Below are 17,242 nucleotides of genomic sequence, written 5' to 3'. Positions count from 1 at the left end.
AGATTTAGAAAGGTTAAATAACTTGACTAATAGCTAATAAGTGATGGAGGTGGGATTTAAGCAGAGATGGAACCCATCCTCCTACCATTTACACCATCCTGTGGTGATTCTCAATTCAACTTAATTTCCTCTTCCTTGCGTCTTGGGACTACATATTTAATCTTGACAGTTAGTTGGACTTTCATGTCCCTTTCAGAAGGTATATTACTTGAGCCCAAAGACATTTGGGCATTGGTATATCCATGAAGTTGCCATTTCAAAGAAAACAAATTTTATAGAAATTAAGGCCATAAATAATTAAACTTATTTTGCATAATCTACAAAACCAAGATAATGTCTATAGTAGTTTCTCCATACATACTTCTTCGGATACTTTATTTTGGTTTTGTTTTGAGAAAAGTGAAAATTCAGAGATGATTTCACCTTACCACTGAGTGTACATTAAAGTAGCTAAAGTAGTAGCAAAGGTTGGTGTTTGATAAAGAGAAGTGATATTGGTAGTTAAATTCTCATTCAAAAATAATTTCAGATTTCTTAATGGAAAATTAAATTGATTTTGTGTGAATTTGGGGAGTTTTATTTTTATTTATAGGAGCATAATTTATTCAAATATTAGTTCACATTATAAGTCAAGTTTTTTATAGCCTTAAAATTGAACTTAAAAGACCTTTATGAACTTCATATATTCACAGACAGAAGCTATCATCTATTTCTTTTGATAGATCATAGCCAGGGTTTAATTTAGTTATTCAGAACAAATGTGAAAATACTTTTTGCATGGTATTAAACATTTTTCTTCATAGTAATGTTATTAAATCATATAAAACCTAATTTGGAAAGATAATAGTGAATCACACTCATGAGTTATGCTGCTTTAATCATGAAGAATAATTAACTTGGAGGGACGTGAAAGGAGTTCACTCTCTGCCTTAACTATGATTTGTTAAAATCATGGGATTTTGAGGGAACACTCTTATTGATTGAAAGAACTGTAGTTTATCCCTCTATCTGGCTTTTCTAGATTTTCTTTTATTGATAGACTAGAGGCCCGATGCACAAAATTTGTGCAAGGGGCCCTCGTAGCCTCGGCTGGCCCTCACTTCGTCTGGAAGGTCGTCCAGATGGTCATTCTGCTGTTCGGTCTAATTAGCATATTAACTCTTTATTTTATAGGATGCTAAAGAAAGAGGGACACTAGATACCCTTAGGAGAAATCCTGTTTAATTTATGGTAATACCATATATACTATATTTACTTCTTAGCTTCTTGGCCACCTATCCTATCTTTAACAAAGCATGAAATTAGGAAGAATGCAAAAAAAAAAAAAAGCCTCTGAGCAACCAAAATAAGTATATATAACCACTTTCATTTTTTAAAATTTCTGTGAAGAGTCCCAAATTGCCAAGCTCTCACTTTCTGCCCTCTCCCCCTGTATTCTTACTTTACCTAAATTCTAACAATTCTGGATATTAGGTTTCCAAACCCACAGCTGTTTAGGAGGAGGAAGAGCTACTCCAGGCAATCAAGGAAATATCCAAAGGTGATCCCTTGGCATCTTGATAACAAGAGAAGCTATTGGAATACTTTAAAAACAGACAAGAATGCAAAACGTTGTGGCTGTCTGTTATCATTTAGTCTGGGATCAATCATATCCAGTATCCAGTCTGACAGTGGTGTCTCATCCTCCTAAGAGATAGGGATGGGCTTGGTAATTGAAGACTCAAGATCTCCACTTGCTCTTGCTTCGCTACTAGTTTAGTGCTGGGATCTTCTGGCCCTCCCTTCATCTCCCATTTTCACCTGGAAGTATGTGAATTCTGTTTCTATCCTGGCCCTTGTGATCTAGATGCTACTGGCCAGGCTCCCACCTGAACTTGTGATTTCTCTGTAACTTCCAACTTGGGATCTTCATTTCCAAGGAAATGTCTTCTCAAGAATGCATGAGCCTTGAGCTTCACTCTTGGGTTCGCCCGTGCAGCCATATATATTCCCTTTACTAACATGGTGTTTCTCAATCAGTGATCAAGGAAAGTGTTGTAGGGTATTCATAATTAGACAAGCTTTGGAAATACTTTAATTTATATATGCATACACACACAGAGAACATAGTATTTCTTTAGATGCTTAATCATCCCATTAATATTACCTGGGAAGAGGAGATTACTTACTGGAAAGGATTCCGAGCAGGCCAGTAACACTGCATGCTTGAACATGCCCCACTATTGCAGTCCAGGATTGTTATGGAATGGTTTACACTGTTGTCTTTAATTCTTCCTTTGGTGGTATTAGAGTCAGTTCTCTTCAGTTTCTTTTTCTTAGGACCAATTTTTACCCCCATTAACCAGTCTCAGACTCTTCCAAATAGGCTGTAAACTCTATGCAGGCCTGGATTAAATCCTTTTATCTTTCCACACTGAGCACAGTGCCTGGATTCTCACCTTGCATGTTATGGGAGCTTAACAAATGGCTTATTGGTAAATTAATTAATTATAAATGAGACTTCTGGATAGCCTGTGTATTATTGAGCTTCTAATTGTTTCTTCAGCAGCATTAACTGGAAAACGCAATTTCCCCAGAGCTATTCTTTATCTTAGTTAATGTTGTTTCAGAGAGGGACTGTGTCATGATGATATAAAATTTTGATTAAATGGAAACAGCAGTTTGTTTCTCTTATACTAATAGCTTCACATAAAATACCATTTGTTAAATGGGGGAACAATTGGAAAGGAAAGGTTTTCCCAAAGTATGTATTATAACCAAGGCATTGTATATAGCTTTAAAATGATTTATACGTTGTGTGTAGGGCTTGCTCAGTTAATGTATCCACTTATCAGGCACTAGGAAATTTTGAGTGAGGAATGAGGTTATGAAATAGATGTGTAACATGGAAGTAGAAAGAGGCTATATAGTTTGAATCAGTTAATGCTGCTCTATCAAGCTTAATGTTCTCTTTTTGACTTTTCTTCACTTAGTAACTGGGCTATTTCCCTCAGTGTGTTAACTGTGGCCTAGGAGTGAAGAAAACTGCTACATCAAAACATTTTAGAACATTGGAAATAGGAGGTAGCAAATCATTGCTTAAGGGACCAGATTATAAGCTAAAAAGGGTAAATGTGACTTACTAAAAGGCCCCATATAGAAACAAAGAACTTATACACAGGGATATCTTAATGGAGTGTTTGGTCTTCATGTATCCTACTCTTAGATTATGAGTCAGATTCATACAGGGTCACTGCTAACCCATTTGCATTTGTGAAAATTAGGGAAATGTGCCCTTCCTTGAGTAAAATTTTTGAGTATGTTATGCCAACTTGAACAATTCTATGTTCAGTCCTGAAGAAAGTGAGAATGTGGATGGGTACCCTCTCTGGCCTAGTTTGGGGATTCTGGACTTCACCTTCCTGTAAGGAATGAAAGAAGGAGAGGTGGGAATGAAGGCATGGGGTTGGAAGCATTGGCTCAGGGGATTTAATCAGTAATAAACAACTTCAATTTACCCAAAGAGTGGCTCCATACATCAAACCTATTTTTTCTTTTCTGTTTTTTTTTTTTAAGACCTGCAATCAATTTTTTAGAGAAGAAGGAAGAGGGAGAGAGAGAAACATCAATATGAGAGCAGAACATACTGTAGATTGGCTGCCCCTGTACACCCCTTACTGGGGATCAAGCCTAAAACCTGGGCATGTACCCAGTCTGGGAATTGAACCAACAACCTTTCAGTGCATGGGACAATGCCCAACCAACTGAGCCACACCAGCCAGGGCAGATAAAACGTATTTTTAAATCAGTGCCTACAACAGGGGTCCTCAAACTTTTTAAACAGGGGGCCAGTTCACTGTCCCTCAGACCGTTGGAGGGCCGGACTATAGTTTAAAAAAAAAACTATGAACAAATTCCTATGCACACTGCACATATCTTATTCTGAAGTAAAAAAACAAAACGGGAACAAATACAATATTTGTATTTGCATGTGGCCCACGGGTCGTAGTTTGAGGACCCCTGGCCTAGAATATCTACATTCTGTTAAGAATCATACGAACCTGCTGCTCAGAGGATATGGCCCTTTGGCTTAGCCTGGCTCTGTTGGATTGAGATATGGGGGTCCATAATCCTGGCAGGAGCAAACGTATATATACCACACACCTGCACCAAATGTCAGACTTACATACCTCTAGCAGTGCATACATCCTCCCACCCCTATCCCCATAAATCTACCCTGTTTGCTATACACACACAGAGAACATAGTATTTCTTTAGATGCTTAATCATCCCATTAATATTACCTGGGAAAAGAGGAGATTACTTACTGGAAAGGATTCTGAAAATTCGGCTTCCTAGAGCCGGGAACAAGTAGTAGGATGTGCCATTAAGTTGCAATTACCTGGCTCCTCAAAATATGTGCATGCTCAATAGTGTCAATGTGGAGTTACATGACTAAGACCTTTCGCCATGTCTTTACGTTTCAACTGGGAGACCCAGCATCTCTTCTTCTGCCGTCACTATATTCTCATATAACTTCACACATGTCCACTTAGTGAATACTGCCACCCCTTCCCAGCTGTGGTGCTCTTATGCTACCCTGGATTCAATTCATATAGAGACACACATAGCATTCTAATAAGTACTCAAAATAATACAATGTTTCTGTATTTAAAGGAGCACTGAAATGTGTACAATAGAATATTGAACATTTTTTATTTAGAGTTTCCACATTCTACTTTTCTTAAATCTTCTATTTATTATTCTTCTGGATGTTTAAATAGAATAACAATGAATTCAGACCACATATTGTAAAATGTAAAAGCATATATTAGTTATCCATCTTTTAATTGTGTGGTTAGAACTGTAAGCTCCCTGAATTTTTGAACTAAAAGTAATATATGTCCCTTTGAAGGCTCTGAGTCTATTTAGAACCTGCTAATCTGAGCTAGGAGGTAGAAGAGAGAGGCTTTCTTGTGTCAGCAGTGCCCTGGACACTCAATTGGGAATGAGTTCAAAGCCCCTCAGGCTCCCACTAAAATACAAATTCCAATATAAGTTTATTCTTGGACTTAGTTTTAGACTAGATTAGAAAGATTTGTCTAATGAGCTTTCATTTGAGAAGTGTATTAGTGACATAAATTAACATTGGGAATGTAATTTCACCATGAGGTTATTGATATAGTATATATAGTCTTTTATTTTTAAATTTTGTATTATGGTATATTTCAAACATATACCAAATTAGAGAGCATATGATAATGAACTCCTATGCAACATTACCCAGTTTCAATGGCTAACATTTTGTCAATTGTGCTTCCTCTAAAGCGCCCCCTCCTTTATTTGCCCCATAATTTTAAAGTAAATTTCAGACATTTTGTCAATTCACCTGGAATATTTCAGCATTTATTTCTAGTTTATAAGGCCTTTTTAAAAACAACCACCATGACATTATCATATCTATAAAATTAATAGTTCCTTAATATTGTCTAATATTCTTCCACATTAAAATTTCCCTGATTGTCTCAACAACGTCTTTTTACAGATTGCTTGTTCAAATTAGAATCTATGTAAGTTTTATACACTGTATTTGGCTGCTTACGTCGCTTGGGTTTCTTTTCTTCTATATTAATAGGTTTTCATATTTTTCCTTACATTTTCTTGTAATTTATCAAGGAAGCTTAAATGGAAAACTTGCTACCAAAACTAATGCATTAGGCTTTATCTTTAAATCATTAACTTATATATTTTTTACTTTTTCAGATTTCTACACACTAGGTGCTGAAATTTGAAGGGCTGAGAAAATAGGGAAGGGGGGAGAATGATTTTCTTTTTTATTCAAAAACAGGCATGAATTTATTTTCTTACTCAGCAGCAGAAACCAAGTGCAGAAATATGGCCCCACCCTATTTGAGTCAAATAGGTCTGTATTAAATCGCATTTGTAAGCTACATTATAGTTTGGCCTAACCAGAATATTACTTTAATTCTGAATCCAAAGTCTATAAATGATAAGCCCTTTGCCTCTGGGACCTTATCTTTTTTGTCTTTCAGATTTGGTGTTGTATTGTCAGTAAGACAATGTTTTCTTACCAAATGTGTTTGTATCTCCTCTACTGTTACCAATTAACATACCTGCACGGCTTGTCCATTTGAAATTATTTCCCATTGAGTTCACTCTGATATCTCAAAAACATTGTCCTTTGTAAAAATAATTGAATCATATATTTGCATCTTTTAAAAAATATTTATTTTGCTATTCTACCAAGTTGGTGCATTATTTTCTTTCAACATAGATTAGGACAGAAAAGAATTTCTTCCGTCACTGTAATTTTAACACTACCATGCTTGATATAAATTGTGTAGTTCTGCTAAAATGCCTCAAAATTTTACCACTTCTTTTTATAAACTCTCAATCTTGTGATATCTTTCTTTTCTTAGGATTTGAACGAGTCTGCCAAACAAGAAGATATTTTAGAATCTACAACAGATGCTGCAGAATGGAGTCTAGAAGTGGAACGTGTACTACCACAACTGAAAGTCACGATTAGGACCGACAATAAGGTATAGAAGAGAGAACACATTTTGTTCAAATAGAATTTTATAAGGCAATTTCAGGGTCAAGTGTACTCCCATACTAACAGAGATTTAAGAAGGGTGTTAGGGTTCAGTTTCCAGTGTTTTGTCTTATTAAAGATTTAATAAATTGTCATTGAATGAATAAAAAATAATGTAATAGGTCTTTAAAATGATTTGGAAAACATCATGTTTCCCTGGGATTGAAAGTTATTTTCTCAATATATTTTGATATATGTTTTTTTGCAATCCAATTTTATTTATGTGAATAGTGAATGAAATTGAGATTTCATGACTATATACCAACTGAATAGAGTTAGAAGATCATTAAGAACTCTGTTGAAAGACAAAATAGAAGACATCCTAGAAGCTGCCTTACATTTTCTATTAATTATATGTGATTATAAGTTAAAAATTGAAATAATCGAAAAATTATATGCAATACTAGTAAGATATGGGTATTAAGCCAGATGGACTGGCCCATTTAATGAAGTTTCTGCTTCCTTTTTTACCTACAATTTATAAGTAACAACTTCAGAGCAAGCTAATAGCTGACTAGACAATTCTATTCTCAGTTGTACTATAGTACAGTAATCTTTACAAAAGGGGCTAGAGAGACATCTAGGTAATGAAATGAAAGAATTTTCATCCTTGGAGGCTGGAGAGGAGTCCCAGCATTATGCGGTAAGATTCTAGGGAAGGGTGTCACTCTGAAAATGAGGTCCTGTGTCTGCCCCCAAAGTAGAAACCTACAAAGATTGCAGTTTTCAGGGTGCCCTGGAAGTTAATTCATTCTTAGACCAACTGGATTTGGGCTTGTGGAACTGTATCCTAGAGAAAGTAAAAAGTAGACTGGAATACTAGAGCAGTCTTAGAACAGGATAAGGATGGATGGCAGAGGTATAACTAGACTGTGAACAGCTGTGGAACAAAAACTTTATCTAAAATAAGTGGGCAAGTCTCATAGCCTGTTTACCCTATATTTATTCAATCATTATGGAAGACAGGTATTATTTGACTGCATTGGGGGTGAATTAATTTTTTATATATCTCTTACCTATAATACACATTAATAAGAATTTCTTCACTGATTAGATCTCTGCTGAAAGTTATAATTTGCAAAAATGTATTTTTTACCTAAAAAGTCCATTTCTGATTCTCTCATTTTGTCATAACAAAGTCTCTTCATAAAATTAAAAACCACTGTTATTGAGGATCTAGTTAGAATGACATGTTAAAATAATTGTGTGGTTGGGAACTCTCAAGTACACCTTAATCCCACAAGGAACAAGTTTAATTTGTTTACTTTCAAGCTAAGTAAACTCTTGAAATCAAACATCTCATTTAGAGCCTAATAGGTTTTTTAAGTAAACACTGTTATTGATTTCTACATAATAGAAGTAACTGAATAAAGAAAGAGTGTAAGTGTAATTGCCAGCACACACATTTTTACAAAACTAAGTGTAGGTCAGATTCTGTTACAAACCAATATGTACTATGGTAATCAAAGTCATGGATTATTAAAGAATCAGTGTTCTGTTTGGGGGAAGAATTAACCAGTTGAAAGTTGGACTCTTAGTCTCATGCCACATGTTACCAGCCTTAATCTTATGAGGACATATGGTACCAAATTAATTATACAATCAGACTTTATAGGCAACATTCCAAAATGTCAGATAAAGTTTTGGGTATTTTTTAGAATATGTGAATATCACTTTGAATTTTTGTGGTAAAACATACTGATCTAAAGTCATATAGTATTGCTTTTTCAGAATTCTCCAGATAATTTGATCTTTGTGTCTGGTATTTCACAAACTTATTTTTGCTAAGTATTTCAGATGTAGCAAATGGGAACTATAGTTTTAGGGTCAATTTTTTATTCAGCTTCCTTAAGAAAAATAAAATTTTACATTGAATTGAGAAAATAAGGTACTACTGAATAGAGAAATGTTTTTTATGTCTCAGAAATAAAAATAATCTACTTACATATGAGGTTTCTCACGGAGTCATTACCCTCATTCTTCAGAGGTTGACCTCAGCATCATGGTATATCCCATTCTTCCTCAACTCTTCACTCTACCAAAACCAAACTCTCTCCTTTATTTTGGCCAAAACAATAACCTTTCACTCAAAACAGGCTGTTTTGGGACATACAGAGATTTCAATTTTGTGTTTGAGGGGAAAAAGAAATTATTTTCAGATCAATATGTTTTACTAATCACTGTTAGATTAATTTTGAAGGAGCATAGATATGTCAGAGATAAGTAATAAAGGGCCTTCATTATTTAAATCCATTATAAATTTATTTTAAATGACCTCATGTTAGTAGTAAATAAATCCCATATTTATTTGGGACTAAATCAAATGTTTGTTTTGCTTTTTTCTCTCTCAAGTTCAGTTTATTCCTTATATGATTCCTAGCAGAGAACTGCGGAAAAGCAAATCTCCTTTTCTGTGGGGTTTTTGTGTGTGTGTGTGTCGGGGGGGGGGTGTTTGTTTGTTTTGTTTTTTGCATATTATACTATGTACGATTTGATGCGATCCTATGATATACCAATATTTTATTTTGTATATTCTCCATGAGGTTGCAGTAAGGTTTTTATTGTAGACCAGATTGTCCCTGTTTCTGGCACCACTTCTTACTGTTGCCAGTTCTCAAAGAATATAAACAAATTTTAATATTAGCTTAAACAAATTGCAATTAGGAAAATAAATATGCTGCCAAAAATACAAATAGTGTTCCGAAATGGAGATAAAAGACTTTTGTCATATGCTAGCTTGAATGGACTATATTAGTAGTTCCCTTTTTAGAGTTGCTTATAGGGAATACTCCTGGTGATTACTTCTAGAGTAATTATACACTCAGGGACCAACTCAGATCTGCCCCAACTAGGAATAATGTGGCTAAAGATACAGTAAGAAGTTTTTGTGAGAGTCAATAAATTTAGCCAAATCCTAGTCACTCCATTCTAGTTAGTGCCTCAGTTATCTCCAAGTGAGTAAGGCTCAGGAATAAATGCCTTAGAAGGGCAGTCTGAGGACAACTAGAATAGATGTTGGTACCACTTAATAAAATCATCTACCAGAATTGTTGCTACACTGTGATCCTGTATCTTGTACTTTTGTTCTTTCCTTCCTTATTTTTTGCTGTTTATTTCTCTTACCCTTTTCTACTGTGTTTTTATTTACCTTTTCTATTGTTCTTTGCTAGACCGAATAGTGCTCACAAGTGTTACATAACTACTCTGGTGGAATTTGAAACTAAGAGCAAACATCTGTGATTATTATCAGACTAGATTTAAATCTGTAACTAGTCAAGAATTATTTTAATCTCTGAGTCTTTTTAAAATACATTTTTGTGCCCGGAGATCGTGGTTAGGTTCCTAGTCAGGGCACATGCCTGAGTTGCAAGCTCAATTTCCTATAGGGGGTGTGCAGGAAGCAGCTGATCAATGATTCTATCTCATCATTGATGTTTCTATTGGTCTCTCCTTCACCCTTCCCCTCTCTGAAACCAATAAAAACATATTAAAGTTTTTTAAAATATACTTTTGTTTTTAATTATAAAAATAATATGAAAGCTTATTTCAAAGGAAGAGGGGCCAGTCAGCATGCTGTGAATTAGAAGGTAGCAATTACACATTTAGTCCAACTATCAATTTCTAATTTATTCAGCCAAAGTTTTAGAAACTTAGCGGAAATGTGGTAGCCATAAAGACCCAGAAAAGATGTAGCCTATCTCACACACTTTCTCTTGGCACCCAGAATTTATATTTCATCACTTACTAGTTGCATGACCTAGGGAAAGCTATCATACCTCTCTGTTCTCCTTTCCCCATGTATAAAATGGGACTAATTATATTACTTACCTCACAGAGTTGTTGTAGATTACCAAGAACAATGTCTGACAAATAGCTAATACCTAATAAATGTTAATTATTGTTATGTTACAATATTGTTACGATAATATTGCTTTCTATCATTGCCCTCTTATATTCAGTGCCTATATCAGTATTCAGGAAGAATTTACAAAATTTCTTCCAGAAATTTTGTTTCCATCCCTTAAGGGAATATTTATAAATATCAGCCTTATATTCTTACATGTAGATATAATCAGATTCATATTAATATCACTTTGGTCAATCTTCCTAGTTCTTTCTAGGTCTAAAAGTCCATGTAATATGATGATAATAATAGTAATAACTGACATTTACTGAGTGGTCACTGTGTGCCAAGTGCTCTTCTTAGCACTTCACATACATTAGCTCATTTAATCCTTTCCACTGCCCTTTGAGATGCAGATACCTTCTACTAAAGATAAAGACACTGAAACACAGAGAAGTAATTTGCTTTTGGTACTCGAACCTACAATCCAGGCTCTTCCCTATTTGGTTAGTAGCAATATAACATACTGGTTAAAAGCACAAATTCTGAGTCCAGCTTGTTTGAGTACAAATTCTGGCTCTAATTCTTATTAACTGTTGGATTCAACCACTCTGTGCCTCAGTTTCCTAATCTATAAAGTGGAGTTCATTATAAAACCTACCTCAAAGAGTTATTAAAAGGATTAAAGGAATTAACATACCTAAAGGACTTAGAATGATGCCAGAAGACTTACTTAAAATATTTTAACCACTATTTCTGTGTGCTTTTATCTATATAGTTGAAATTATACCTCTTTTTGTGACATGATGTAACATCATGGGCATTTCCACACATCCTTAAAAATTATAAACCATAATTTTAGATGTTGTCTATAGTGCTGAAAGGTTACTATTAATCTCCAACTGAGTACCAGGTGGCAGAGATGGGTTGGCATCAGAACAGGAGGTCCAGGGTCTGGGTACAGGAATGACAGGGTAGAGTCATGGTTAGAATATGGGCAAGCATATTCTAACCATAAGATCTGAGAACACATACCAAAGGCAAGAAATGGAATCTGCCGATGTGTCTCTTTAGAGAAAAAAGTGGTTGTTGAAGGTAGAAGTCCACTTGAAAGGTAAAACATGGAGAGCAGGAAGCAGAAATGAAGATTAAAATAAAATTAGATTTAGAAATCTCGTGTAATTACTCATCACTGCAAGAGTTTACAGTCAGAGTTGCCTGTATGTTGTAGCTGCTGTTACCTTTTCAACCATGTGAAATACTCTTCTCCAGGGTATTTTATGACAGTTATTGAAGGATAATATTTTCCTACATGATTGAAATATTTTTAACTCTATAATAATATTATTTTTTTAACTTTTAAGTGAATCATTGACAGTTGCAAAGTTGAATTATAATACTAGTTGAAACTGAGCTGCCAAAGAATTCTACATGTCCTTTATTTCTGGGGCAATAGAAAATGTGGAATAGAAAATGTGGAGAATATATATATATATATATATATATATATATAATTTCACTTTTTGTATTTGATTAATTTTGAATCACTGTTTCTTGAGGAAAATTATTCTGACTCTTTGAGTTTTCTTTTTACTATGAGAATTGCCTTTATATGACTGTGGAAATAGAGACCATAGAGACCACCTAAATGAGTATAAGCAAAGGCTGTTTATTCAGAGCTTGCTATAGCAAGGGAGCCAGCCATCTTCACTTGGGTTTGGCAGAGACTCAAAGGCAGACAGGAAAATTTAGAGCCGGGGGGGGGGCGGGGGAGGAAGCTTCTGATATGTTCAGATGGCTGGAAATTTGGAAGCAGGCTATCTAGAGGCAGGACCTCCATTGTGATTGGTTAGGGGAGGATATTTGGCTTTGTCTGATTGGTTTTACACTGGACATGGGGGTAGGGGAAAGCTGGCAGCTATTAAGTCTTGACCATTTTGGGTTGATTGCTACAGACTTTGGCTTCCAGGATTAGTTGCTGCAGATTGTGGATCAGAATTCTGTTTTGAATAATGGTCTGGCTGTTGTGTGTTGTCCATTTGTATACAGTGATGTGCCTCATAAAGATGTTTTAGTAAATGATGAACTTCATATAAGATGGTGGTCCCATAAAATTACAATGGAGCTAAAAATTTTCTATCGCCCACTGACCTCGTAGCTGACAATAGAGAGGAATGTTCACGATGCATTACTTGCTTACAAGCAAATATATGATGAAAAGAAAGAAAAAAAGCAAACCACCATGGACATATTTCTGAAAAGAGTGACATCTCCTTAAGAAGAGCCTCAGGCATGTCCCTCAGGTTTTCCAGAAAAGCACTGTTATCATAAGAGATGATAGCTCCATGTGTGTTACTGCCCCTGAAGACCTTACACTAGAATAAGATGGGAAGGTGGGAGACATTGATACTGATGATCCTGACCTTGTGTGGAGGCCTAGGCTAATATGTGTGTTTTTGTGTTTTAGTTTTTAACAAAAAAGTTTAAAATGTAAAAATAAAAAATAGAAAAAACTTATAGAATAAGAATTTTTATTTAAAAAAATTTTGTATAGCTATACTGTGTGTTTCTGTTTTAAGCTGTATTATTTCAAGAGTTGGAAAGTTAAAATTTTTTAAAGTTTATAAAGTAAAAAATTATAGTAAGCTAAGGTTAATTTATTATAAAGAAAAATACTATTTTTTATCTTTATTGTTCAAAATATTACAGATGTCTCCTTTGTTTTTTTTTCCCCATTGCCCCCTCCAGCCCACACCTACCCCTCCCAGGCCTTCACCACATTATTGTCTGTGGTGTAGCTTAATTGTACAGTATTTATAAAATTTGCTGTAAAACAGTATGTTATGTTACATCAGCAGCAGCCTCATACATCTTGCTCTTGATTTAACCCATGTTGTTTTGTAAACTTAGTGTAACCTAAGCTTACAGTATTCATACATTCTACAGTAGTGTACAGTAATGTTCTAGGCCTTCTCACTCACCACTCACTCCAGTCCTGCAAGCTCCATTTGTGAGTGCCCTGTAGAGATATATAATTTTTTATCTTTTTTATCATATTTTTACTGTACCTTTTCAATGTTTAGATGCACAAATACCATTGTGTTACAGTTGCCTACAGTATTCAGTACAGTAATATGCTGTGCAGGCTTATAGCCTAGGAACAATAGGACTATACTAGATAGGCTTGTGTAAGTGCACTCTATGATGTTCACACAATGATGAAATCCCCTAACAACACATTTCTCAGAATGTATCTCTGGCATTAAGCACGTCAAGACTATATATTCAGTCTCTCAACTTCATGCATTGAACCAAGGGAAAGTGGCTTCTTAAAATAATCAACCATATCAGGAGAACGAATTTTTTCAAGGCCAGGGTTTTTACCATTATATAAACCAAGTAAACATTAATATAAGTTATTTCTCTTCCCCAGAAATAAGAGCAGAAAGTGTGAAATCAGTTTTCAACTAAACCTTAGATAGGTCTCTTTCTTCAATTATACAGTATTTAGTCCTAAAAGATTGTATAATGATTTAATATTAGGTATTTAATGTAATGAACAAATGTTCTATCATGCTTTAATGCCCTATGGATATTATAATTAAATTTTTGATTAATGACTTAGATTTTTTTTCAAATTATAATTAAATGTTTCCTGCTTTGTTGTTTTAAAAGACAGTTGGCTAGGTACCTCCTTCTTTTCACCAAAAAGTCTCTAGTCATTATGTAAATCTTTAGCTATATTACAGGGGATTTAAATTGAGATTTTTTTTAAGGCTTTGGAAGTACCAAAGCATGTGTTTCTAATTATTTCAAGCCTTTGATTCACCGAACAGCTTTTTTTTACATCCTTACCTGTTCTTCAATGTCTGACTTTTTCAGGGTGCAGTTGTAAAAAGAACCTTAAACTTTAAATTTCAACTCTAAGCAATTGGATTTTGTTTTAACATAAATAAACTGTACAGGTAGTGCCTTGGGTGATTCACAGCAAGAAACCTTTTGGGAAGAGTCATTGTGCTAAGGAAGAAATCATTGCAATAGTCTTGAGCCTTTGGGCTCTCTAGTCACTTGGAGAGCTGAAACCTAGGAGGGAGGAGCGAGGCCTTCTTTAATCAGCAAATGGAATTCCATTTGAGTGAACCTGGAGGGACCACGGAATTGCTGTATTAGATCTAAGTCTCTTCAAATTAGAAGCCAAATCCTGCAGAAATGTACAATGGTAGGCTTTCTCTTTTTACTATTGTAGACAAATCTATATCTGGAAGAAATAGAAGATATTTTTCTCACTCTAAAACACTGGAGAGTAACTTGCTTTGACCTTCTCCCATCACTACGTTTGGATGCAGTGTAAGAAGAGTGATAATAAAATTTAGCTTTCTTAATATTTCTGACCCGTAGTGATTTATAAATTGTTACAGTTTGAGCATAAAGAGTATTTCTTAAGATTTGTGCTCTGGTTGTTGAGTAGGCTCTATTGATAGGATTCTTGTATCCATGAGCAAAAGATATAATATATTGTGTGGGCTAGGATACAGGAATAAATTATATATATATGTAATTATTTATATAACAGAATCTGATTACATATATATATATATATATATATATATATATATATATATGTAAGTCATTGCAATCAGATTCTGTTATATGAATAATGGAGAAACTATATTTATCATTCTTAGAGATTTTCTAATAGACCTCTCATTGAAAAATATGACATACTTTTTACAGTAAGGCACCATATTTAAAAAAACAATAACAGCTTTTACAATTACCAGTAACAAATGTAAATACAGGTGGTAATACGTTGGTCTCCATGAGGCTCCATGCAAGAGTAATAGCTCCAATTACTGTCATAAATGTTTGTAATTATATCTATTGCTGCCTGGCAATAAATGCTTTTTAATATAGTAAGGCCATAAATGTACCTGCTGCTGTTGTTTAAACAAAATACAATTTTCAGCAAATTTATCCTTGAAACACCTGCTATAATCAAAAAGAGGTGAATGCTATCAAAATAAACTGCCTAAATTAACTAGACACACATACATTTTTAGAGCAGCCTGCATGATTACTCAACTGCTACATCGTCTCAGAGAATGAGGGGAAATAGTCACTGATGGACTTATGCAAGCAAGCTTCCTTTAAAGGAGACTATACAAAACAAAATACTGTTTTGGATTTTGTATTATTTTTAAAATATGGTGTCATTTTGTGGACTTCAAGTTGTATTCACAAGGTCAGCTGTTATTTTTCTTTTTCCTTTGTAGCATGTGGGTCAAGGACAGATTTCAGAGTTGTAGGGAAAAATACTGTGCTTAAAAATTATGCACATAAAAATACTGCAAATGGGTGCAGAAAAACCCAGCCATCCCTAAGTAATTGGAAAGGATTTTTAGCTGCTGCTGTCACAGTCTTGTTGAACATTCAGGATATTCTGTGTTTAAAGGTAGTTGATGATGCCTTCCATGTTATTTACCCTTGTGTGATAAATGTTGCAACTGGATCAGGGAAAGGTTTCATTTATCACAGTGGAAATAGAACAAGTGTTTGTGCTTCAGAGATTACTATTAGCTCTAACTAAAAGAACATCAGTGGTAGCAGATTTTAAGAAAATAACCAATAAAGACTGCATGCTATATAAATACTGCAGAGGTGAATTACTAATGCCTCATAGTAGATATACCCCAAATAGCTATTTGTGATTAAGAGCAGTGAATTAATACATATTGATTATAATTAAAATTTCTACACTGCCTAAATATTTCATTATTGCAAAGTATAATTTAAAGTTTCCTTTAAATTACTTAATATAAAATATGAATTGAAGCAGAAACCATTTATCATTGGACTGCCTTATAAAATGTACTTTTTAATTGGCTTGATTCATTTTCTTAATCAACGATATAGAGTAGTTCTCACTATCACTGTGTTTTATTACAAATTTCTTATAGGGTGTCCCAAAATAATTATACACACTTTGAATAATTATTAATTCCAGTGGGTTAAATCTGAAAAGAGAAACATCAACTGAACTATCAAAAATGTATGTGTATACATATATATTTGGACACCTTATATTTGGACAAATTTTACTCCCATAGTTTTTATCCCATTATATTTGTTAACTTATGCCAAGGTAAAACTTATGTTTCTTGGTTCTTCATATATGCAGATGAATTTTATATTTAAGTCTTTTGTTTTTTGAGTATCAGTGTGAGATCAAAGTTTTGATTAGAAGATTCTTGAAATTGAGTGGAACTGTTAAGGTTGTTCCTTCTGTAACTGGACAACCAAGGGGTCCAGGCTACCTGTCACTATTCCAATTAATCAGAGACAGGATTGAATCATATATGAGCAGGTAGTATGGAAGAGCAGCAGGTCATCCACAAAAATCTGCTCTGACCCCCCTTATCAGTTGGCTATTTATATACAAACGAGGGAGAAGGTAGCTATATGCAGCTGGGAGCTGCAAGTGTAACATGGAAAGGGAGGGTAGAGTCTGCAGTCTGGCCTTCAGGAGCTCAAAGTCCGATAACAAGGTGGCTAATCTATGATGTTACAGATAGCTCAGCCCATTCCTGGGATTGGAGAATGGTCAGCACTTTTGAAAAAAACTCCCAGAGCGGGTCGGGGTCTTGGCACAGCAACCAAATCAAAGCGTATCCTATCCTTGGGCTATTCTTAAAATGTATTTCTTTTCTGAGTAATGGACCCATCAAGGCATCTTATCTTTTTACAGCCTTGTTTCATCCTCCAGTTTCCCAGGGTCTGTAAGAAAACTTCTTATTTATAGTTAG

The 17,242-nt window shown here is 34.6% G+C and overlaps 1 protein-coding gene across 2 annotated transcripts in view; it reads left to right on the top strand.

Annotated features, from left to right (window-relative positions):
* IFT57 (intraflagellar transport 57) overlaps nucleotides 1–17,242 on the top strand; it is a 67,225-nt gene that overhangs the window by 27,871 nt on the left and 22,112 nt on the right. For both annotated transcript variants that reach the window (XR_002829603.1, XM_006090080.3), the window contains exon 6: nucleotides 6,420–6,542. Coding sequence is in view for 1 of the 2 variants with exons in the window: in XM_006090080.3 (XP_006090142.1) it covers nucleotides 6,420–6,542 (123 nt within the window). In the remaining variant the exon portion in view is untranslated. The remainder of the gene's footprint in view (nucleotides 1–6,419; nucleotides 6,543–17,242) is intronic.

The sequence above is a fragment of the Myotis lucifugus genome, unplaced genomic scaffold (assembly GCF_000147115.1).
Source record: "Myotis lucifugus unplaced genomic scaffold, Myoluc2.0 scaffold_67, whole genome shotgun sequence".
Classification (NCBI taxonomy): Eukaryota; Metazoa; Chordata; class Mammalia; order Chiroptera; family Vespertilionidae; genus Myotis; species Myotis lucifugus.
The sequence above is the reverse complement of the archived record's forward strand: the minus strand, read 5'-3'. Positions and strand labels throughout refer to the sequence as shown.